Source organism: Nematolebias whitei, chromosome 2 (genome assembly GCF_014905685.2).
Source record: "Nematolebias whitei isolate Nwh7 chromosome 2, NemWhi1, whole genome shotgun sequence".
NCBI classification, from domain to species: domain Eukaryota; kingdom Metazoa; phylum Chordata; class Actinopteri; order Cyprinodontiformes; family Rivulidae; genus Nematolebias; species Nematolebias whitei.
In genome coordinates this window covers 38,608,235-38,632,635 of record NC_056499.1, presented here as the reverse complement: position 1 = coordinate 38,632,635, position 24,401 = coordinate 38,608,235, and the positions used below count along the sequence as shown (strand labels likewise).

At 38.8% G+C, this 24,401-nt stretch overlaps 1 protein-coding gene across 9 annotated transcripts in view; it reads right to left on the bottom strand.

The window, feature by feature from the left end:
- The window catches only part of myo9aa (myosin IXAa), a 138,924-nt gene that overhangs the window by 71,375 nt on the left and 43,148 nt on the right, over nt 1-24,401 (bottom strand). For 8 of the 9 annotated variants that reach the window (XM_037691641.1, XM_037691669.1, XM_037691647.1 and 5 more), the window contains exons 2-8: nt 18,933-19,027; nt 18,800-18,862; nt 13,351-13,450; nt 9,959-10,012; nt 7,074-7,171; nt 4,026-4,152; nt 3,621-3,710 (exon numbers count right to left, since the gene is read on the bottom strand). In XM_037691641.1, the coding sequence (XP_037547569.1) occupies nt 3,621-3,710; nt 4,026-4,152; nt 7,074-7,171; nt 9,959-10,012; nt 13,351-13,450; nt 18,800-18,862; nt 18,933-19,027 (627 nt within the window). The remainder of the gene's footprint in view (nt 1-3,620; nt 3,711-4,025; nt 4,153-7,073; nt 7,172-9,958; nt 10,013-13,350; nt 13,451-18,799; nt 18,863-18,932; nt 19,028-24,401) is intronic. The other variant, XM_037691694.1, reaches the window with a different exon arrangement.

The following is a 24,401-nucleotide window of genomic DNA, read 5'->3' as shown; positions in this document are numbered from 1 at the left end:
CATAGTTTCGCTCCACCTCATGTACCACACGTGATGTGAATAACAATAAAGATCCTTGAATCCTTTCTGAGCGTTTCAGTAAATATTTTCTTGTGGTTCATGAGCTACTTTGCTAACAGACAAACAAATGAACGCATGACCTCTCTTTGGCACAAAGTAATAAAAACTAAAAATCTACTGGTAATTTGAGTATCAGCTGCCATGATTTCTAACAATCTGCATTTATCATTGCAAAAACCTAATTAATATTTTTTAACTCAAATAAATTTAGCTGAAAATAGACATGTTTTGGGTACTTTAGTTCACATTTTTACTCGCATACAATTCTGTCTTTTTTTTTTTTTCTACAGCTGCTCCCTTCTTCAGGGGTCGCCACAGTGAACTAACTCGCACGAAGACTTGGCAGGTATTTTTACGTCAGATGTCCTTCCTGACACAACCACTGACCACTGAGCTACCACAGCTCTCTGTGTGGAGCAGAGCTGCTGTCTAGGGCGCCCGGAGGAGAAGATGGTGGGGATGAAGGGCCTTGCTCAAGGGCCCAGAGTGGGGCAAATGGAGATGGAGGCAGGTGTGGGTGTTTCATCTGTCCCACCCACATTTTGATGTCAGTCTGGAGAGTTGAACCAGTGTCATTCCGATCACAGGCCCACCTTCTCAAACCTCTGCACCACCACTCCCATCTCTAATGGTTATAAACACTAGTCCTGAATAGAAACTCTGTAACTGAGTGTTTTTACTCACAGCCTCAGCCAAATCCAGTGAATGAGAAAGACCCAAACATAAAGGCTGAAAGTGACTCCGGACCAAACTAACATTGTTTCAACGCTTAAAACTGAAGAATCAAACCTTTAAACTTTGACTCAAGAATAAATCACATCCCCAGAGTCTTGTCAACATCTTAGTGACTCAAGTACTGTTGTTAAAAGTTAAACATGTTGAAATGTAAAACACAAGTCCATGAGCAGATAAAAACCATCTGAACCTGATTTGGAGAATTCAACCCACATGGCATCAGTACAGGCTCGCTGGTGTGCGGCATCGTGTCAGAGCAGGAAGTCCTTGAGCCCTGATATAATCTGTAACCAAGCAGCTCAGAACTTCACCCAGACTGCTGCTGAGAACATCAACAGATGATCAGAAGATACTTGACGACACCAGACAGAACCCAGACCTCGCCGCTCGGCGTTTACAGCCATGTTTTGATTTAAATTAAACACTGATGTTTTGAGAAAAGCTCGACTGTCCTCTTAATAAAAGAAACCATCTAATTCCTGGATCTCCTGGAAACTTTTGACCTGTCTGCATCACAGCAGAGTCAGAGTGTTCAGAAACTAAACAACCCCCGAGCAGCAGCCCCTCATTAACCCTCCTCAATCTCCATATATCTAACCGGAGGATTTTAAAGCGCACCAATTACGTCTTTATTGCGTCAGGACGGATATTTTTCATACCCCCCTCGTGCATAATGTGCTTTAATGACCTGAAAGCTTTTCATTATTAGAAGGAAGTTGGGTTTGAAATGTTCAAAGGCCTCGTGAATCTGACCAAAAAGGGAAAAACGCATCAGTCTGATTTCTTTCATGTTTGCAACAGCATCGTGTCAGTTTACGGGCGATGAGACCGTTGCAGCAATATTTACACAGAGACCACCCAGAGTGCTACCAAAACAATCGCTGTTTGCTCATATTAAATATTCAGCAGGTCCATGTGAGGCTCAGTGGGAAGATTTACGCCTCGACTGTCTTCTGGGAAAATTAAACGGCTTCGGTAAAAACTAAACGGTTAAAAACAGAGGATTGCTTTCATCCCAAATTACATTAAGTCTGTTAAATTAGCTCAGCCGAGTCACCAAGATGGATTTTGAGTCAACAGAATCTGTGCGGAGCGTCCTGGATTTTCCCACAGCGCGCTCTCGTCTGCAGACTTGTTTGTTTTCAGAGCGGAGGTCCCAATGAAAACTGTAGGGGGGCTTTAAATGCCTGCCCTTTTTTTTTTCACTAAACATATTGCAGGACTTGTGTGTTTGCTAACGTGTGCATGTATGTGTTGTCGTGTGTCTGCGGATGAAGGGAGGTGGGGGGGTGGATCCGGTGGTGGTGCACAGTGTCCCGTAAACATGGCTGGGTCAGATGGGAGAGTAACAATCAGACAGCTGACGAAGAGCCTTTAGCTGTACAGAAATATCCTCAGAAAAAATGCTTCACTGCTATAAGTCTCTTTAGATCAATAAAAAGGGGACACAACTTTTGTAGCCCATTTGAACAACAATCAAATTTACCACAAAGGTTCCTTCATTACACTTCAGACACAAATTCAACAGTTTTTAAGACTACAAAGAATCTTTAATGAGAAATGACATTTTCCTAAATAAAATGTAAAAAAAATCAAAACATTAATTTAAACTTTCTTGCCGCATGAAACGTTTTGCTTTAAAAAATTTAATGAGATTTTGTACAGAAGTGTGGAAATTGAGGGGAAATGCAACGAAATGCAAAGATGTATCACCTATTCTAAAGTCTAGTTTGCACCAGTTATACGAATATGAAACAAAAATTCAACAAATGATTTAAAGTTGAAGTTATTAGCAGAAATCATGCGAGACATTGGTTAAATTGGCCTTTTCAGTTTCTGGAGACATTTTGAATAAAATGTATATAAAGTAGAATAAAGATTGCTGAGTACGCCTCAACTCTAATTGGAATAGGAACAGGAACAAACTCAGGGATTGTCAGGATGTGCAGGAAAACTGCGGGCATAGCTCTACAGAACCTCACTGACCTACACAAGGTGAGGTCAATGAACAAGACCAGGCTGATTCTGGCAGATCCTGATCATCCACTCCATGGTGAGTTCAGGTTACTTCCATCTGGATGCAGGTATCTGATGCCCATGAATGAAGAGACTGAAAAACTCATTTATCCCTTTAGCGATCAGGCTTCTCAATGAACAATGATGATTTCTGTACTGTTATTTTAATGTCTCGATGTCTTGTCTAGTATGGATGTTTTATGTGTCTACTAACTGATAAACAAATTGCCGCTTGGGGTTAATAAAGATAACTTGAACTAATAAAAAAAGCAAATTTTTAACTGAGTTTTAAACATGAAAAGTCAAGAAGTTTCAGCATCTGTAGCAAAATGTCTTTTAGATAATTCACATTTTTTTAATATTGAGCTTCTTCTTAAATGGTGGTCTGCACCTATAAACACCTAGGATTGTATATGGAAACAGACTGGACAGCGAACACAAACCATCTAGTATCACTTGATCTACAGATAACGTAATGGCTGGTAGTGGTCAACGAATGTTGCAATACCTAAATAAAAACCACCATTATCAAATACCCATGTAATGTAATGATTGATGGAAAAAAATTAAGTCATTTATAGCTTGTACTCACTGCCATCCACCTATTACAAGCCCTAAAGTCCTGAGTGATGGTGCACATGCATAAAAGGGAATAAAGTTCTAAAGCTCTGTAGTTCTGTTTTCCTCAGATAGTCCATAGAACATTTCTGTTTGCAAGTTGTCCATCAACACCAAGAAACTGGCCCAAACACTCCAGTCTGAGAAATTCACCAGGTTCTTGGGAAAGTGAGACGAAGCTGCAGTCTCACCTCAGCCAGTCTGTAGGGAACAATCAGCCTCTCTCCCACCGTCACCGTCTTCCGTGTTGTCAGCGCTTCAAACAGCATCTCCTCTTTGACCTGATGAAGACCGTGAAAAATAAATTTAAAAAAGACTGACAAAAACCTGGATAGACATAAGGAAATGATCTTGAGTAAAGTCACATGAACTTGAAAATGAACCATGCTTATTTGTCATGGCTTTGGTTAAGCTATACCAACAAATTTTGTCTATGAGGTGAGCTATGCAAAATGTTGATGTCAATACCTGAATAAAAAAAAAGACTGACAGCTTTTAAACAGTTTAATGCTGACTGATTTATTTTCTTTAATATTTGTGTTTCTGGTTGAAGACCAAAATGAAAGAGGTCATGTAATGGTATTCCTGCACCGTACCTCCAGCAGCTCAGAAACCACAGGCAGCTCCTCTGGGTTACAGATGTCTATGGAGTCATCCCTGTAGGTCTTCCTCTTGTAGCGGATGTTCCCCAGGTGAAGGATGGCCGACAGCAGAGAAAAGATCCTGTTCAACAGATCAAACATTGCAACATTCAAAAGACGCTGGAGAGGAAGCAGACAGGTTGAACATTTCCAAAGCTACTAGCTTTAGAAGAGAAAGATAAAGAAAGGATAATCTGATGTTGAGAAATGTTGAACTCTTGAAAAACCCTTTTGTACGATGTCACCTAACGTCAACAGATCTCAGATAGTGTTGGCGCTCAGAGTACTTGTTGTGAATGACTCTAGCACATCAAAGTTGAGCTCAATGTGTGAAAAATTGACTGTTATAGCCACTTTTTGTAATGCTAGCTGTTAACTGTGGCAGCCATCTTGACTGTAGGCTATAGATGTCCAACATGTTAATGTTAGAGACATTGTTGGTTCTTACGTAGCCACTAACACAGAGTCCCCTCCAGTTTTCACAGTGGTTCTTGAATTGTTCTCTACTGACGTCCTGAAGGAGCAGTCTCAGTTTGGACCACTTTTCTTTGTTGCCATTTCTAGTTTTTAGCTTTAATTCATCTTCATCATATAGTTTATGGTGGTTATTGAACTTGACACTTGAAACTTGTAAATTGTTGATACCAAAGATTCTTCTGAATACCACTAGAGGGATCCTGAGTACCATCAGTGGTACCAAGTTTGAGAACCTTGGTTCTACCTTTACATTTAATGGTAATTGGTTATTTGTGGTGGATACTGGACTTCAAATATGTGGGGTCCACTGTCCAGGAAAATGGGGAGTGTGGTAAAGAGAGTCCAGGCAGGATGGAGTGGATGGAGAAAAGTTTCAGGAGTTATTTGTGACAAAAGAATGTCAGCAAAGGCCAAAGGAAAAGTTTACAAGACAGTGGTGAGAGCAGCTATGTTGTATGGTCTGAAGACAGAAACATGGACAAAAAGACAGGAAACAGAACTGGAAGTGGCAGAAATGAAGATGCTGAGGTTCTCCTTAGGAGTGACAAGGATGGATAAGATTAGGAATGAGATCATCAGAGGTTCAGCACAGGTTGAACAACTGGGAGATAAAGTTAGAGAGACCAGACTGAGATGGTTTGGACATGTCCAGAGGAGGGACAGTGGGTATATTGGTAGAAGGATGTTAGAAATGCAGCTGCCAGGAAAAAGACAAAGAGGAGATCTATGGATGCAGTTAGAGACATGGAGGTAGTTGGAGTGAGGACAGAGGATGCAGAGGACTAAGTGAGATGAAGGAGGATGACTCGCTGTGGAGACCCTGAAGAGGGAAAAGACGAAAGAAGCGAAGGAAGAAGGTTATTTGATATGGATGTTGTCCTGTTCAGTGACCTCAGCGTTCTGTGTATATGATTTGCAGATGATGTGATCTTGTTGCTGTTAGGGCTGGGCCATATCGTATCGTTCACGATAAAAAGTAAAAAAAGCTTGCCCAGGAAAATAAATGATATAGCAATATGCTAATTTCATGACGTAAATACATCAGTGTTTCCCCTTATACAAGCAGGGCGCCCCGCCCCGTTAACAGAACAGAACTATCGAACCGAACTGCGCACCCCCCACCCCCCTGTCGGTACTGGTGCAACGTTAATTAGCTGCACGCAATATTAAACAAACAACGCGCAGGCTCAGCTGAGTCTCTTCCCCCAGCTCAAAACAGTGGGTACAGACAATGTCAGTGCTCAGCTCCTCCACCCCCACCCCCACCCCGCTCTAAACTGCTGGTACAAACACGCACAGCTCAGCGGTGTCTCTTTTTTGAGTTCCACAGTCCATAGACCAAGAACAGAGTCAGGTGATCAGAGACAGAGAATCAGAGAAATGAATCGTTCCTGCAGGAACAGAGGAAGAAGAAACTCCACAAGCTTCAGGCTCAGCTGAATTCAATTTAATTCAATTCAAAGTTTATTCATATAATCACATTTAAAAACAACCACAGCTGACCAAAGTGCTTCGCAAGAATTACGTCGTAGATAAAAATATAATAAAAGAAATGAAATTGAGTTTAATAAAAATAAAAGTGTAATAAAATTTACAGTAAAATACCATTAAGTACTAATAAAAACCAAGACAGCTATTGCATATTTGCTGCAATTTCCCAAGCTGAAGACACCTTGTTACAAGTTCTGGAAGTTATAGCTCATTTAAAGGCAACATATTTTTGTTGTATGTTACATTTATGCTCAACAGATCTTAAGCTTTCATTTTTTTTAGTTATTTTGGGAAACTTCACCTGCACTTCAGTTTTTGTGGTGGATTTATTGATCTATATTTTGTGCAGACTTTTTCAATCTAAATAGCAGAAGGATCATTTGTATTTTTTATTTTTATACTTTGAGAATGAATACTTTACTAAATAAAGTAATTTCAGTAAAATTCACCCTTTGTTTTTTGTTTGTTTGTTTTTATATAATACTGCAAAGCAACATGTTAAGTTAATTTTGTCAAACGAATAACTATCATTTCTGGGTTTTTTTTTTTTGTTATATCACAAAATTCATCGTTATCGTCAGAATGCTCTGAAATATCACAATATTACATTTGAGCCATATCGCCCACCCCTAGTTGCTGTTATGATGCTTTGATCTCCAGCTCTCACTGGAGCAGTTCACAACGTGTGAACTAGCCAAGATGAAGAGCAGCACCACCAAAACTGTATACTACTGTATATTAAAATGTGTGTCTGTGATTAAATTTAGGTTAAACCTTAGTTTTTTAAGTATAATTATCCCTGAGGACTACTAAAGTCCATCTTACACCATACCACTTTATTTATAAAGCATTTTAAACAGCAACAAGGCCAACCAGAGTGTTGTACAGCAAAAACAACACAAGCAAAGAACACAGGGTAAAATACATAGATCTACATAGATAAAGAGAAGAACTAAATGGCTAACGTTATAGAATACAGACAAGTTCAAACCAAACCTTATGACACAGAAGCTCCAGTGTTTGTGTGTCACTCACTGTTTGCGCGTGGCAGGAAGAAATCCCACCATCTCCATGGCCAACTGGAGCCTCTCAAAGTCATGTTTCAGGTCCTCTCCTTCAACTGTGAAGCAGTCCTGCAGAAATAATTCAACAGTAAACAGGTGTGATCAACACTTCAGCAGCTGAAGCAACAAAGCGGCCTGAAAACCAAAAAGAGCTAATGACAAGTTGCAGTAAGGTTTAGAAGTACTCCTTCAACCCTGCTGACATAAACTGTGCCTGCATGTTTTCACTGTTTACAGAGCGTCTAGCAAAGATGCTGAAAATAGTTTCCAGTTTATTTCGTTGAAACAAAATTACTGCAAAGTCGCCTGAAGTAGACCAAATAAATGACGCACGCTAAGAAGAAGATGAAAAAAGAATCAATCTTTAAGAATCTCGGGGTCAAACAAACACTTTGGCCTGAAGAGCAGAGGAACTTGTGGCGTGTGCGACTTGTGCTCATGGAGTGAAAATCCTGGCCCGAATCCCCCCTCTTTAAAAACCAGTCCACAGAAATTTGGCAAGCTGGGAAAAAGAGCTGGGAGGAACGTTAATTTATGGCTTTGTTTGTGTTTAAGTGACGGGTAATGAACTAAAATAGCAGCAAGGAGAAACAGAGATTTTATTTTAATTCAACTGGTACGACGCTTAAAAACAGAAAATGTTTCAAATATTAATGGACATTAATTACTCTGTGAAGAGCAGCTCTTTATCACCAGTAAATCATGAAGTCTTTGCATAAACAGTAAAGTGCATCGTTATAATATGCAGTCTACTCAGCAGCAAACAGAAACAATATGAATCTGACTTTGTTGATATGAATCTGGTTTCGTTAGTTTTACTTCAGTCACCTGAAGCATCAATAATGTGAGCTCTGCTCTTTGTACATCTCACTGCAGCTGCTGTAATTATCCCAAACTAAAGCCTCAGAGAGAAAAACATCAAACCTCCTTTTTACCACCTCATCTATTCTCTGCCTGAACTCTAACTCAAGTGTTAACAATCTGTAACAGCATGAAGACACTTAAATACATCGGTTCCCTTTGGTCCACGCATGTTCTATACGTCAAATGACCACGTTCATAATATAAATTCACTTACAGGAAAACCACATGGCTTTAAGTCTCACGTAAAAGCAATAATAAACTTATAAATACAATAGTTAATATTGGAAATAATAATAACCTGTTATAAACAATAAGCAGTGTCAGTGCAGTCAATAAAAAGAACAATAATTAATTTCTTGCCAAATATTGAGCAAACATTTACCCTTTCCATTCTCCTGGTTTACCCTTATTCTTTAAAGTTTATATTTTAAATATCAAACCTAGTCAGCAAGCAGTGATTCTTTGTAAATAGTTTGTTTTGCCATAAAATGTTTAATTGAAAAAATTCACTGAGAGCAAAAAATGATTTATCTGAATGAGTAAAAATATGGCACTTTATTTAACCAAACACCGAGCCTGCTTCACTGTATGACCACTGCTTAGAAACTGTTTTATTAATGCTTTAGAAAGAGTTTATAAAATTATGAATACCCCTATATAAAGTAAGGATGCACAATATTGGATTTTTGGCCGATATCCGATATGCCAATACGTTAACAATTATTTGGCCGATAACCAATATCAATTTTTTTTCCTAGACCTACTGACAGAGACCACATAGCTTTCTCTGCTGTGGAATTAAAATACTACATTATTCTACATGGTCTTTGTCAATTTGGTCTGATACCAGATACAGATGTCAAAAAGGGGCTGAAAATTATGTAACGCTTCAACTTGGATTATGTTTAATGTCAAATTTATTCATGGAATTTAATCTCTCTAACATAAAGACAACACTCAAACAGTTATATAAAAACATATATATATATATATATATATATATATATATATATATACACACACACACACATACATAAACACTGTCTTCTATAATGGTGAGTTATTTTGATGGTATGGCCAATGTCCGATATTTAACTTTATCGCTAATATCGGCCAATACCGATACCATGCCGATAATATCGTGCATCTTTAATATAAAGCATTAAAATAATTTATAATATTACCATTTTTTTGTATTGTGGTACCTAAATGTAATTTGTTTTTCACAAGTGATCACACGAACATATTAAACACGGTAGAAAACCACATGGAAAACTCGTTTCCCACGATAATTTAACATGTTTTCACAGGCAAAGACAAGAGTCTCCACATGTGAAGTTCGCGTGGTTTTTCCATGAGGGTTGCACATCATATGAGAGGTTTAAAAACTAGAAAACACATTAACAGTGCGTTGAAGTGAGGAAAAAATGTAATAAAACAGAATCCAACCCAGCCTTCAAAAGGAGTTCTTTGTGTGTTAATAACACACAACACAGATAAACACAATTCACAAATCTTTCTTGATCATTGACATCCTCCAACCCAGCATTTCTACAGCGGAGTGGGACAGTAGAGGAGGATTGCCCCATTTATCAGTACATTTCACTGTCTTAAAGTAACTTATGCTGCTCTAAATGTTTGCAATTAACCTGATTTGTTTAAAATGGAGCTCAGGAGTAGAAATGTTGCGCTGGTCAATGATCAAAAATAAAAAAAAGACAACACAGACAGTCGACTGTGACCAGGACATGACTAAACACACCCGCATAATCCAGAAAAGCAGCCAAAACAAAAACATACAGCTAAAATAAAGCACCCGACAAACCAAACAAGGAAATATCCAAAAAGCAACACAAACGAGCAAAAGGAAAGGGGAGGAAGATTGTGCAACTGTGCTAACACACACACAAAAGTGTGGCTTTCTTGTGAAGCGTTCAGGTGACAATAAATCTACGTCTGCCCATAAATGTGCAGACGCAGACAGATACTGACCAGTTCGCTCTCATAGTAACTGTCCCAGTGCTGTTGTCTCGGTGTCTTTTTCATCTGCAAACGTTAGGGTGGAGTTCACAGGCGGCGAGGTCAGGGTTAGATGCAGCATTCGAATAAAAAACACAAACTTTACATTTTAACATTCATGAGCAAACTGCAAGGCGCAGAGCATTTCTGCTTGTTGGAGTTACAACTGAGCATCAGGAGGTCAGGGTCAGATTAATGAAATGTTTAAAAGCACAAACACTAGTGCGCAAGAGGCGCTCGCACACAGAAACACCGCAGATGAGGCCTTTAAAGAGTTAACCAAGTCGGATTTGCAGCACACATTCTTATTTATACATCACAGCAAATGACCGGCTTTAGGATTTGTTCCAAATGAGGAATCCATAAAGCAGATTGCATGCTCCTGTTTACATTAACTTAGGACTTGACATGGAGATCCAGTTATTAACGTTTCAAAAATTAACAAGTCTGTGGGATTTAAGAATAGGAATGCAATAACAAAAATACAATGATCAAATACCAGAATTGTAAAATCTTCTGACAGGCTTTTGAGAGTCTGAGTCTAAAAACACAAGAGTTCACTGAGGAGGACATTAGAGTGAAACGTCTCTGAATGTATTTGTGTGAATGTTTATGAAGCATTCAGATTACTGTGATCCATTTTTCTTTTGTACGTTTTTCAGCATTTTTCTCGTTCCACAACTTTTGTGCCATTTCAACAAGTCCTGTATCAAAATGTTCAGCTTGTTCAGAACAATCCTGCTATGACTTTTGGTATTGGTGCAACTTTAGCTTTTTGAAATATTTAGCCTTTACTGCCACTTTATTCCTCATAGAAAATGAACTGAGCTAATTTTACATCCTTCATATCTTTAGATCTGTTTACAACCTTTTACTGCTACTTTCACATTTTGTTCTGGTTCAGCTTCTTTCAGATTACTTGTGCAATTTAAAACTTTTTTCCAGTTACTTTCAGCTAATTTCAGCAGATTTTTCAGCTGTTTTGTGCTCATTTCAGATTATTTCTGCTAACTCCAACATTTTTGTGCTTCTTCTAACTTCTTTCTGCTAAGTTCAGCTTGTTATGCTCCTTTAAGCTTATTGATGAAAGTTTCAGCTTTATCTGTTATTTCAGCTAGTATTTAGCTGTTTTATGCTAACTTCAGCTTTTTCAGCTAATTACACATTTTTTGCACTCATTTCAACTTTTTTCAGCCTAATTCAGGGAAAATGCGCTCTCTCCAGTAACTTCTTTTCACCTGTTTTTGCTTATTTCAGCTTATTTCAGATAATTTCCACTATTCTGTGCTCATTTCTGCTTCTTTCAGCCTAATTGGGCAAACATGTTCTTACTGCTTTCTTCTCCTAATTTAAGCTTGTTCTAACCATTTTATCATTTCTGTAGCTAATTTCAGCTTTCTCCATATAAATTCAAGTTTTTCATAATTTCGGCTACTTTCAGCCTAATTTACTTATTTGTGCTAATTTTAGCTAGTTATGCTCCTTTCAGTTTTTTCTGCTCGTTAAGCTACTATTTTGCCATTTTGGTACTGTTTTTAGTTAATGCCACATTTTTTTAGCTCCTTTCAGCTCCTTCCACTTCTTGCTGGTAGCTAAAGCTTCTTTCTGCCCTTTCAGCTAATTTTCAGCCTTTTTTTTTTCTTTTGCTAATTTTAGGGTTGCTTTTTTGTTTAGCTAATTTCCAAATTTTTGTCCTAATTTCTGCTTGTTTAAACCTAATTCAGCAAATATATGTCCTTTCTGCATTCTTCTGCTAAATTAAAATTTGTCTTCCATTTCAGCTACATTTCAGAATGTATTTTAGCTAATTTCAGCTGTTTTTCAGCAAGTTCTTCTGCAATAAGCATCCACGCTGCATTTTTGCAGGAAATGCAGTTTCTCTAGTTTTTATTATTATTTTCATCACAGAGAAAAGTTGTTCACACTGGTCAAACTTCCATTTCTCAGCATCAAAGTTAGTAAATTACCACATGCACTTGGCATTTTGTTCCATTTTAAATAAATAACTATGTGACAGAAGCACTTCCTCTAACCGAGGAAAGCTTTCTTCACAACGTGGCCTGAGAGGGGTGCCCATGGTCCTAGTGCCTGCCTTGTTTGTCTAACCTACTGCCACAGAAACTATTTAAAAAGAAATCTGGTCTAAGAATTTAATAGACAGTCATGAGATGGGTTTCATTTTGGTTCATAAGACAGTCTTTGATTCAGCGAGAAATCTTATAACAGTTGAAGCTCATGTCCTTGCTTGGTGTGTGTTTTAATAGGATTGTTTGATATCCAGCTGAAATCTAGAGCTGACTTTTGTGAACATCAAACCATGAAATGAAACCAATTTAATAATTTGAAATCCCTGAATTATTTTAATCCAGAAGCTATGCAGAGTAGCTGTAATGGCTGTGACTCAAGCATGGAAAAAAGTAAAAATAACATGTTGATTCTGCACAAAAGTCGATAATTATTTCTAGTGGTGGAAGAAATGGTTTAAAATGCTAACGTATATGTTGTTTTCATAAAATAGGAGAAAAACAACCAAGAAAAAAAACATGTAAAAATAATAGGCACAACTGCAACATGCCATCTTGACTTTTAAGCATCCCGACTGCACGCAGGTGAGGATGCTGCTGCAGGACCGAACACAGAGCCTTACAGAAGAGGCCACTCAGGATGAAGACTTACAGGAGAGGACGGGTATGAACGCAGTGCAACTGTGTGTGTGTGTGTGTGCGTGCGTGCACATCGGCGGCTGTGAGGAATGGAAAGAATTCCCTGCTCTCCTCTGCGTAGGCACAAGGATCCTGAAGGAGGGGACCAGGCCTCTGGTTGTCATGGCGTGACTCTGAAAGCCTGGAGGCAAAAGACGCGACAAGTTTTGCAGAACATTCCATTCAGATGGTTAACATGTGCTTGTTTGTGCCAACGTTTGGTTTTGTAGTAGGCAAACCCCAAATGATGCAGAAAAGGGACAAATGTTGAGGTGCTTCTTTTTCTCCTTACTTTGTTTGGTCAAAAAAAAAAAAGAAGTAATTTAAGGACTAAAAGCTCCTCCGATGCCCACAAATACTCAAAACAATAATAAAAAAAATGTGTGTTTTTGAAACAATGGTGCAGGTCTGTCATGGTTGTGAAAGAAGTGTTGAAAAGTCGCCAACAGTGGTTCCTTTGTGTCCCGGGTTCTCACTTTCCTGTTTCTGGACACTGAGAGCGACAAGTTGATGACAGAAGTACACACACACACAACTCTACACATAAACAAGAAGCATGTCAAACACATCACAACACAAGCAGCAGATGGTCCAGGATAAATCAGGTTTTCTTGTTGACCGGTTTCTTTTATTTTGAATCAGCTACACGGAATAAGCTCTCACCTGACTGAGGTAATGGTATTCTTCAGGCTTCTTGAGGTGAAAGGCTTTTCTTTCTTCTTCACTTGCTCCTGCCAGCAGGTAGTAAAATACATGGTAGTTTCTAAAAAAAAAATAGGTATGGAATAGAAAACAAATGGTTAGTTAGGAACTCAAATTCAGCTGTTAAGAAAATCTTAATTTGTCTCATTTTGCTCAGTCAGCTGCAAAGTCATTAGGAAAGTCTGAATATCTGTTGTCATTGTGTATTTCCACGCCGAGTGATACATATACATACACATAAATACATACAACATACATATAAAATACACAAACAAAAGTTTTATACTCATAAGTTGAGAAGGGGGTCTCTGCAGACCAAAAGTGGGCGTTTCTGGCGAGTAGGCGTTTATGGGCGGCGAACACTGATTGGCTAACAGTATTTAATAGGCGTTTGTCGGCGGCGAACACTGATTGGCTGTGGGTAACCCTTAAAGTCACGAGGATTATTGATGAGGTAACGTTTCTTTGCGATGTTTGACAAAGAAATATGGTTTATTGTACTTATAAAGTATGTTATGTTTTCACTTATGCATTTTATTGAAGTACGTTTATTGTAGGTCACAATAGTTTCGACCGTTCTCTCGTTGTTGTCGTAACGCACTGAGGTAAAGTGAACCTCCACAGCAGCTCTCACTGTGCACGTGTACAACAACTGGGTGTTGCTTTTCAAAATAAAAGCTGAAAATTAAAGTTCTTAATACTTGAAAAATAAATATTTAAAAGCTGAGTATAACTGAAAAATATGAAAAACAAATAAATAAAAGTTGTTATTAGCTGAAAAATAAATAAATAAAAGCTGTTAATTATATCTATGTCTTTCTGCCATGTCAGGAACCACTCTCACTTCAGACTGACTCTAGAAGACCCCAAGATGTTGCTCAACAATGTTGACCAACATCTGATGTTGACTTTCAAAATAAATCACCTCCAAAGTTTAACATAGTTCATAGTAATAGTCAAAAGTTGCTGACCTTGTTGCAACATGAGTTAACACAAACATGAGTGTAAATTGTCAATGATTCAATAATGAGTAATAACTTATTCAATAAAAAGTCTGTAATTTGTCAATAATAGTCAATAATTCATTCAAGAATAGATTATGGGTGTTTGGTATGGCTCAGTGGCTAAAATGGGTTGGATGTTAGAGAAATTACTTAATTTTAAATTACCTGAATGCACAAATTCCTTCATTTATAGTTAAACTTTAGGAAATCAACTTTTTTTTTCCTTGTGAAAAAAATATCAAAATTAACTTTAAAATCCAATCCAGGATTAAGTAACAACTAGCAACACTCTAACTGTACTATGTTCTGTGTTTCCAACAGATGCTACGATGACTTCTAAAAATGGATGTCCCAATAAACACAATAAAACAAATTCAATGATGCATCAAATGTTGTCTGAGTATGTTTGAAGGTAATAAAAAAATGTGAAATCTGGAAAACAAAGAGAATTCCTGAATCTGTCTTGTGTGCTTTGATGTGTACATAAGTTTATTGGAGGTCCTGAAACAACTTTTCTGAGAACACAAAGATTTTTATTTTACCTTTGGCCAAGATGTCAGTTTGAAATCAGGCTGCTTACTGCAAAACCAAGAGGGTTTTTAAGACGGTCTTCATTTGTATTGTTTTGTCGACTAAGCTAAATGTAATTTCTAAAATATGGATAAATCTGATCTCATCATGCAGCATGAGCAACTGGGTACAGGTGTGAGGGCCAAAAGTCTGGTTATGTACTGACTCCTAAATGTGCTTGTTTTCTACTGAAACATGGAGTAGGGTTGACCTTTAAAATGTGAGACAGCTGAGGAAGTTAACCAGTAAACAGAATACCTGCTCCAGTTGCAGAAATCTTACAGAAACTGACATCACTCATCTGCAGTGACTGCAGGTTGAACAAGAAAATGTGAAGTTAAAGGAAACCTCCTTTGTCCCAAGGCCAGTTTAAGTATCATTAATATTTTTCTTTCTTTATGAATCGATTGTAACTTTGTTCACATTTTTCAACAACCAAAATGGAATTTGTTTTTTTAATGTTATGGCTAGGTATTAAAAAAAAACCTAACATTTAGCTCTCCCCACTACCCAGTTATGTTGCTCTTATTTTGAAATGTAACCGGAAGTTCTGTGTTAAGAGAGTCGAAAAAAGAAGTTATGGAGACGCCGCGGCAGTATACTGGAGCAATGTCGAACCGAGACGCCGCGGCAGTATACTGGAGCGATGTCGAACCGAGACGCCACTAATGTCGAACCGGTTAACACCATAGACATAATATGCCTGTGGTTAACACAATCTGCCAATAACACCTTGTTTTTAGACATCATGTGTCTGTGGTTACGGCATTTTATCGTTCAGCCTTTTTTTTTCCATCGTTCAGTCTTTTTTTTTCTATCGTCCAATCAGATGTGGCCGTCCAGACACGCCCATTTTTCTATCGTCCAATCAGATGTGGCCGTCCAGACACGCCCATTTTTCTATCGTCCAATCAGATCCGGCCGGCCAGAAACGCCCATTTTCCTATCGTCCAATCAGATATGACCGCCCAGATACGCCCACTTTCCTATAGTCCAATCAGATATGAGCGCCCAGATACGCCTTCCGAATTTGCCTGCAGAGACCCCTTCTTGCATAAGTTTAGCCAAAGCACAACCCAGGTGCCTTTCACCCACACTAAAGGTAGTTTTGTAAGACGGTGCTTAAAATGGGCCTTTAATTGCTGGTCTTACATACAGTAATGAAAACTGATCGATTTGAAATTATCTGAAAATAAGAAAAAAACCTGATAGAAGCAAAACCAAACCTGTGATCATTGATCACCATATAGGCTAGAAGAGCTCAAAGTGCAGCCTCTGGGTCATTTCCGTCCCTTAGGAGGATTTTGTGTGCCCTCCAACTGCAGTTTATCATTGGTATCATTTTAGCACATGAGGTTGAAGCAGAGGGACCGATTTAAAAGCTGATAAATTTGATAATTTTAAGGTAAACAAAACTAAAACAAAAAAAAACTTAAAATGTGCAATTTTAAGTACGTTAAAATTTTATGTAAGTAATTACTTATTTTCTACTTTATGTATGTATGTAAGAATGGAAGGACGATCGGACGGACGGATGGACAGATGGACGGACGGATGAATAGATGGATGAATGGATGGATGGATGAAAGATGTATGAATGGATGGATGGATGAAAGTATGGATGGATAAAAGGATGGATAATGAAAAGATGCATGCATGCATGCATGCATGCAGACATGGATGGATGGATGGATGGATGGATGGATGGATGGATGATGGATGTATGTATGGATGGACGGATAGATGAAAGTATGGATGGATGAAAGGATGGATGGATGAAAGTACGTATGTATGTATGTATGGATGGATGGATGGATGGATGGATGAAAGTATGTATGTATGTATGGATGGATGGATGGATGGATGGACCCTGAGGAGGATTGTGGAGAAGGGCCGATTCCAGACCTTGGGGGACCAGCGGAAACAGTGGACTGAGTATGGAATAGAAACATCCAGAGCCACCGTGCACGTGTCGTGTGCAGGAAATGGGCTACAGGTGCCGCATTCCCCAGGTCAAGCCACTTTTGAACAAGAGACTGCGTCAGAAGCATCTAGCCTGGGACTGCTGCTGAGTGGTCCAAAGTTATGTTCTCTGATTACAGTAAATTTTGCATTTCCTTTGGAAATCAAGGTCCCAGAGTCTGGAGGAAGAGAGGAGACACAGAATTCACATTGCTTGAGGTCCAGTGTCAAGTTTCCACAGTCACTGGGGTGTCATGTCATCTGCTGGTGTTGGTCCACTGTGTTTTATCAAGGGCAGGGTCAATGCAGCAGCTATCAGGAGATTTTGGAGCACTTCATGCTTCCATCTGCTGAAAAGCTTTATGGAGATGAAGATTTCATTTTTCAGCACGACCTGGCACCTGCTCACAGTGCCAAAACCACTGGTAAATGGTTTACTGACCATGGTATTACTGTGCTCAATTGGCCTGCCAACTCTCCTGACCTGAACCCCATAGAGAACCTGTGGGATATTGTGAAGAGAAAGTTGAGAGACGCAAGACCCAACACTCTGGATGAGCTTAAGGCCGCTATCGAAGCATCCTGGGCCTCCATAACACCTCAGCAGTGCCACAGGCTGATTGCCTCCATGCCACGCCGCATTGAAGCAGTCATTCATGCAAAAGGATTCCCGACCAAGTATTGAGTGCATAACTGAACATGATTATTTGAAGGTTGGTGTTTTTTGTATTAAAAACACTTGTCTTTCATTGGTGGGATGAAATATACTAATTTTTTGAGACAGGCATTTTGGGTTTTCATGAGTTGTATGCCATAATCATCAGTATTAAAACAATTAAAGACCTGAAATATTTCTGTTGGTGTGCAATGAATCTGAAATATATGAAAGTTTCATTTTTATCTTTAGATTATGGAAAATATAGACCTTTATCACAATATGCAAATTTTTTGAGAAGGACCTGTATATATGTATGTATGTATGTAAGTATGTATGTATGGATGGATGAAAGTATGTATGTATGCATGTATGTATATATGTATGTAAGTATGGATGTATGGATGGATGTATGGATGGATGTATGGATGGATGTATGGATGGATGTATGTATGTATGTATGTATGTATGTATGGATGGATGGATGGTTGGATGGATGGACAGACGGAGAGGCCATACTGGCTTCTTGAAGAGATGTCCTGCATTGTAGACAGACATTGTATCCACTCCCTCCTATGACTTCACTTTCCGTGAAAAAAATGACACTGAGATTTCAGGGATACTGTTAGGAAATAGGATTTGGTCAAAACAATTTAGGACCATGAATATCTTTGGCACCAAGTAAAACTTGGGTCATCACTGGAGGTTGTGGACATCTACCACACTTTGTGGCCAGTCTCCAACTGCTTGTAAAGATAAATGTATAGTGTTTAAAAATATGTGACCCAGATCCACTTCAAATTAACTTCAGCAGATGTACGTGCATTTATAAGTCTGAAATCCATCAGTGTCAGAGGGGGAAGAGTACAAGAGGCCAGATGTGAGCTGCCTATGGTGAGATCAACCATCATCACACTGTCCAAGTCACGCCTGGAGCTCAACTCTCTTCACGAGCCACATTTTGGCAAAGTCGAACAGTTAAATTCAATCAGATGTGCATCGCTTCTCTAAAAAAAAAAAAGTTTTCGGCAAAGTGCAGCTCAAGTATCATACATCATACATAAATCTGCTGCTTTTGGTTAAAAACATTAAAAATCAAACAAGCATTGCAGAGATGAAAGTATGTTTAATATCAATTTAATTCACTTTCGACTTCCTGCTTAATAATTGATGCGGTTGGTGTTAGACATCTCATTTTGATTTGTGGTTAAATGCTCACCGTTCATTGTGCTCCTGATAGACCAGTCTTGACTTTTCCAAGAGATATTTCTCCACATAGGCTCTGAAAATAAGAAGAACACATTAAGCACATTAAAAATAAAATGTAATCATGTTTGCCCTTGACTTCTTACCCTCTCACAGTGCCGCTCTCCTGGTAGTTCACTTGAATGAACTTCCCGAAACGACTGGAGTTGTTATTATGTGCTGTCTTTGCGTTCCCAAATGCCTGTTGGAAAAAAAGAAGAGTGCAATGTAATAAACGCATATAAAGAATGGGCATAATGCACAAATCTGCCACAGTGCCAGATGTTAGAAGTTGAGTTGAATACGGGTTGATGATTCTTTCTGTGGGTCAAACATACAGACTCTTTGGCCTGGTTTCAAACATGGCTCAGCACAAACGTCTCCTACATCGTTTCAAAGAAGCCAATGCGGTGAAGATTAATAACATGTTTTTAGGTCCATTAAAGTCAGACAAATTGCCAAAGTACGAATAAGGAAGCGAGGGCTTGTTGGAAAGTTCTTCAATGAGTAATGGGATCCATGTGGCCATGTGGAACATGTGTAGTGGTTGTCCTCTCATAGGACAAGCCAGTATTTCCCCCCTCACAGCTCTGTTTGTGTTGTATGGCTGCCTGGAGGGGGAAGTACTTTTTTTTCTCCCCTATATAAACCCTGCAGTTATTTGCAGCTCCGCCGCAAGTAAACAAATTCCTCTGCGAAGCACTTGGAGCTCTCCAAAGCCCTGCGCCTGTGAAATGGGAAAGCACCCCTCCCTGTCCCCACCCTTCAGCGCTCCCTCGAAACATGCAGGCATGCTGTACGAAGGCTAATGCATAGCTGACGTGCAGAGTTCAGATGCACAAATATGAAGCTTTACCAGCTATGAGTTCATTCACATAGCTTCACTGTTAGGCTGACTCCAACAATTAATGTGATCATAGATGCTACAAGTAGCACTTGGGTTATGTGTTGGGAATGACAGTAAGCTACAACCACACCAAGTGTTAGCACAATAGCTGTCAAATGGGCTGAATTGTAGCAATTTTTCTGTTTTCTCAGGTCAGCTGGCAGTAGAGACCAACTTGACTTGGGTTGTAACCAAAAGGTAATCTGTTAGAGGTACATAAAGTGCTCATCTCCTCTTTAAAATCCATTCAGTGCTTCATGAGATGTTTTGCTAACAGACATACAGTAGTTGACTCCAAATAGTTATTGACAAAACTCTGAAAAAAGATCTTGTGCAATCAGTTGGTACTCTGCATGCGTGCGTGCGTGCGCGTGCGTGCGTGCGTGTGTGCGCGTGCGTGCGTGTGTGGTGGTGGTGGTGGGGGGGGGGACTAAGATACTTCCACACATTATAGCAACTTTAGCATGTTTTATATTAGTTGGTTGTGGCAGCCATCTTGAATCAAGTTGAGTTCAAACATTAATAAGTTGTAGACTGATGAAGCCTTCCGGATTGAAGGCGAAACGTTTCAGCACAAAAAAAAGAAACTGTCCAGATGTCCTGACTGAAAAATTTTGGATTTTATACCTGGATTATTGAGCATGGACTTTGTTGTTTTCAACCAGTTTGACAAGACCGTCAACAAGGAAGAGGGCCGGCAATGGAGGAGGGGGCGTACCAAAGAGACAATCTTAATACAAGCAGAACTGGTTTGTTCCACTTTGGAGTAAGCTGTTGGGGGAAGAATCAGTTTTGTTGTGTGTGTTTTTGACTGATGAAACCTTCCGGATCGAAGGCGAAACGTTTCAGCACAAAAAAAGAAACTGTCCAGATGACCTGACTGAAAAATATAGGATTTTATACCTGGATTATTGAGCATGGACTTTGTTGTTAATAAGTTGTAGAGTTTTCATTTGATGATTGCTTTCTCCAAGTTTCATTAAAATCTGTCCTGTGGTCCACAAGATACTTTGAATGAATGAATGAATTTTTTTGTTTATTTTGGTCATATCAAAAGAACCGTTTCAAACAAATAAATAAATAAACAAATATTCAAACCCTTTATGATTGAAAAGGAACAGGCAGAAGCCAAGTGTAAGTACCATACTGGTCCAACAAAGTTAAGTCAGGTCCTCTGGATGGTTTCTTTTTGTAGAAAAGTTTAATCTTTCATTCAAAGGACTTCATCAGTCCAAGGAGCCACACCAAACTCAGTTCCATAAGTAGCACACTCACATAGTGAGCCAACCAGTTTGATGGTGATAAAGATGGTTTCTGGCGCTCATCCTCCTCCTCATCGACTCGTCTGAAGCAGTCATGGCTAAAGTGGTTCAAAATACTAAAAGTTTATGTTCCATGATTCAGGTAAAAAAAAATACAAGAAAGTTAAGTCAGATCCTCTGGATGGTTTCCATCAAGTATATTGATCACACCAAAAAATACCAAAAGCATATTTTTCCTGGAACCTAAAGCCTCTGGGCATCATTCCATCAAGCCACTCCTGGGAATAATGAAGCTTTAAAAGGATCTCCAACTAGATGGAACAATAGGCCTTATTTGATAAACAAATACTTCAGCTATAAAAATGAGACCATAAAAACACTGTAGGCTGTTTATTTATTTTAGAAGAAAAAATAATTAATTAATTACATGGATAGTGCAATTTTATTTATGCTGCAATGCATTCTGGGTAAATGATGTAGTCAGGTTGCTTTGTTGCAAGCACCATTCAGCTTGAATGTTAATTTTGGTCATTACCTGATGTTCAGCCCTTTAATTTAAACTGGAGCGCATAGAGAAAACTATAGAAATGACTCAACTTTCATGTTAGCTACAGACCTAATAGTTGTGAAGTTAGCCCCAGAAATACAGTAATTTAAATAGCGTTACCTCTGGATCTAACAGCATTAGCACTGGAGGTAATTTATACTAGCCCCAAAGCTAATTTAATTCGATCCACAGCTGATATATATGACATTAGCTCCAGAACTAATAGCATAAGCTCCAGAGCTAATAGGCTATATATTTATCTCATTAGCTCCAGAGCTAATAGGCTATATATTTATCTCATTAGCTCCAGGGCTAATAATAGCATTGAATCTAGAGCAAATATACATGGCGCTAGCTAGCTCCAGAGTTATGGTAATATAAACAAAGGATTGACATAAGCAGTTTTTGTTTGTCCAAGACAACTTTTATTGTCAAAATTCAGAAGTTTTTTTTTTTCTGCTTTAATCCCTGTATTAAATATGATAAAAGAGCCTCTCTTGCAAATCCTGATGACGCGAAAGAGGATGAGGAGAACGTGGAGTTTCTACTCGAGCAGCTCCTGGAAGAGTCTTCCTTTCAGTAGCTTGGAAATTACAAGCAGTCCACAAGATGGCTGACTGAAAACATTTGTATATACTAAACTGTATATTGTGCAATATACTAACTAAATTATATTTTTTCTTGAGATGTATTGTCTTCTTTACTGTAAAGGTTGTGGACAACCAAAAATTTTGGTGGACAACTAAATTTGTCAAGAGGTTGTCTGCTGGACAACCTGGAAAATGTCCTTATGTCAACCCTTGATTTACATCAAGTTATCTCCACACCTAATGAGTTAAACATCACAAATTGGCCATGTTTGATCGTTTCAACTTATATATTGTGCATAATGACTAATATAAAATACAACTTTATAGTCACATTATAAGTTTTTAGCCTTGACTCCTTGTGTTTTAGTCTCCACTACAACCGATGCACCTCATCATCCCAGAATGCATTGTGCTCATAAAATAATGCTGATGTTCTTCGGTGAAATATTTAATAAACAAATATTTTTTAAAGTAACTAGGAGTTTTCAGTAGAATAGAGAAATAACCTATTAAGGTCAATATGTGCAGGTAGTCGAAGATCCTTTTAACACTGCAGGCCTTCTGTATCATAAACACCAAAAGTATCACAAACCCAACTTCAATGTCTCACTTTGAACCTTTGGTGCTTTCACTTGGCAATGAAAGATCATTGAAGTTTAAAACTAAAGAACAGGGACAATATTGTTTCACATCCAAGAATGTGGCTTCCAAAACATGACACCTGAAACATTAGATGCTGCAGGAGGAACTCTGTTCATCCCATCATCTCTCTCTGAACGGAGTGCCTGGTTAGGCAGCTGCAGGTCAGATAAGGACAGACTCTCAGCCCTCCCATAGTTCAAGGTAAAAACTTTGAGTATAGACAGCCAATACAATCAAACACCACTGATCTCTAATTGCTTTGAGATGAAGGATCTGAAATATCGGGACTTTTTCATATTTTCTGTCAACATTTAGCACTCTGTGTTGATCCGAGAGGGTGTGGAACAGCTTAAACAACAAAAAAATCTAGTTTATGTTCAAGCATCACAAGTTCTTCCACCTGCTTGGCATATAAAAGATGTACGATTTAAGAACATGCTTTTATAGCAGAAAATGTGTGTTCTTTCTAAACTTGGCCAACATCATATCAGCAGAAATAAGACTGAAATATCTTTACAAAAGGTGAAATGGTCAAAACCGACCTTTTTTTTCTCCACAGTAACCGCCAACACACATGGCAAGTATTGGGGAGTATACTTTTTCAATTCTATGGTTTAAATAATCAGGACAATCAAAATGATCTGGTCCTTACCAAGTATTTAAATCTAACCCTAAGTATACAAAAACACAAATTGGACATGTCAGTATTTATTAAACAAAAACTAAAATAAACTAAAAACCTGTGTGCAAAAACCTATTCATAACCTTGCTGCTTCCACAGGATTTCAAATGGAAAGTATTAGCCAGGTGCTGCTGATCCAACGTACTTGATTAATTGATCATCTCTATGAAAAGCAGTTGTGTCTGCTTGCTGCTCTGAAGCATCCAGGTGTGTTTTAACACACGGCCAAAGAGGAAAAACAGCAGCAATACCCTTAGAGAAGCAGCTGTTGCTGCCTCTCAATGTAAGTTCAAGTTCAAGAAGCTTCATTATCCCCAAGGAGCAATTTGTTTCACAGTCAGTAGAAACACAAAACATCCATACATCAATGTTTGTTTAGAAGCCTGATCGCTACAGAGATGAATGAGTGTTTCAGTCTGTTCGTTCTACATCTGTGCAGCAGACACCTGCGTCCAGATGGAAGCAACCTGAACTCACCATGGAGTGGATGATCAGGATCTGCCAGAATCAGGTGAAGGTCTTTTCTAAACCATTTGGAGTCTCTCATTAAACAGAGATAAAGATTATTCAATTTGGGAGTGGTGGCACAGAGGTTAGAGAAGGTGGGTCTGTGTTCAGAAGATCGCCGGTTCAACTCCCGGTACAGACAACATCAAAAATGTGGGTGGGATAGGTGAAGCACCCACACCTGCCCCCACCCTCATTTGCCGCACTCTGGGCTCTTAAGCAAGGCCCTTAACCCCCACCATCTGCTCCCCGGGCTTCCTAGATAGCAGCTCTCTGCTGCACACAGAGGGATGTGGGTAGTTCGGTGGTCGGTGGTTGCATCAGGAAGGGCAGCCGGCGTGAAAATAACTGCCAAGTCTTTGTGCGACTTAATTCACCGTGGTGACACCCCTAACGCAGGGCGCAGCCAAAAGATATATATATATATATATATATATATATATATATATATATATATATA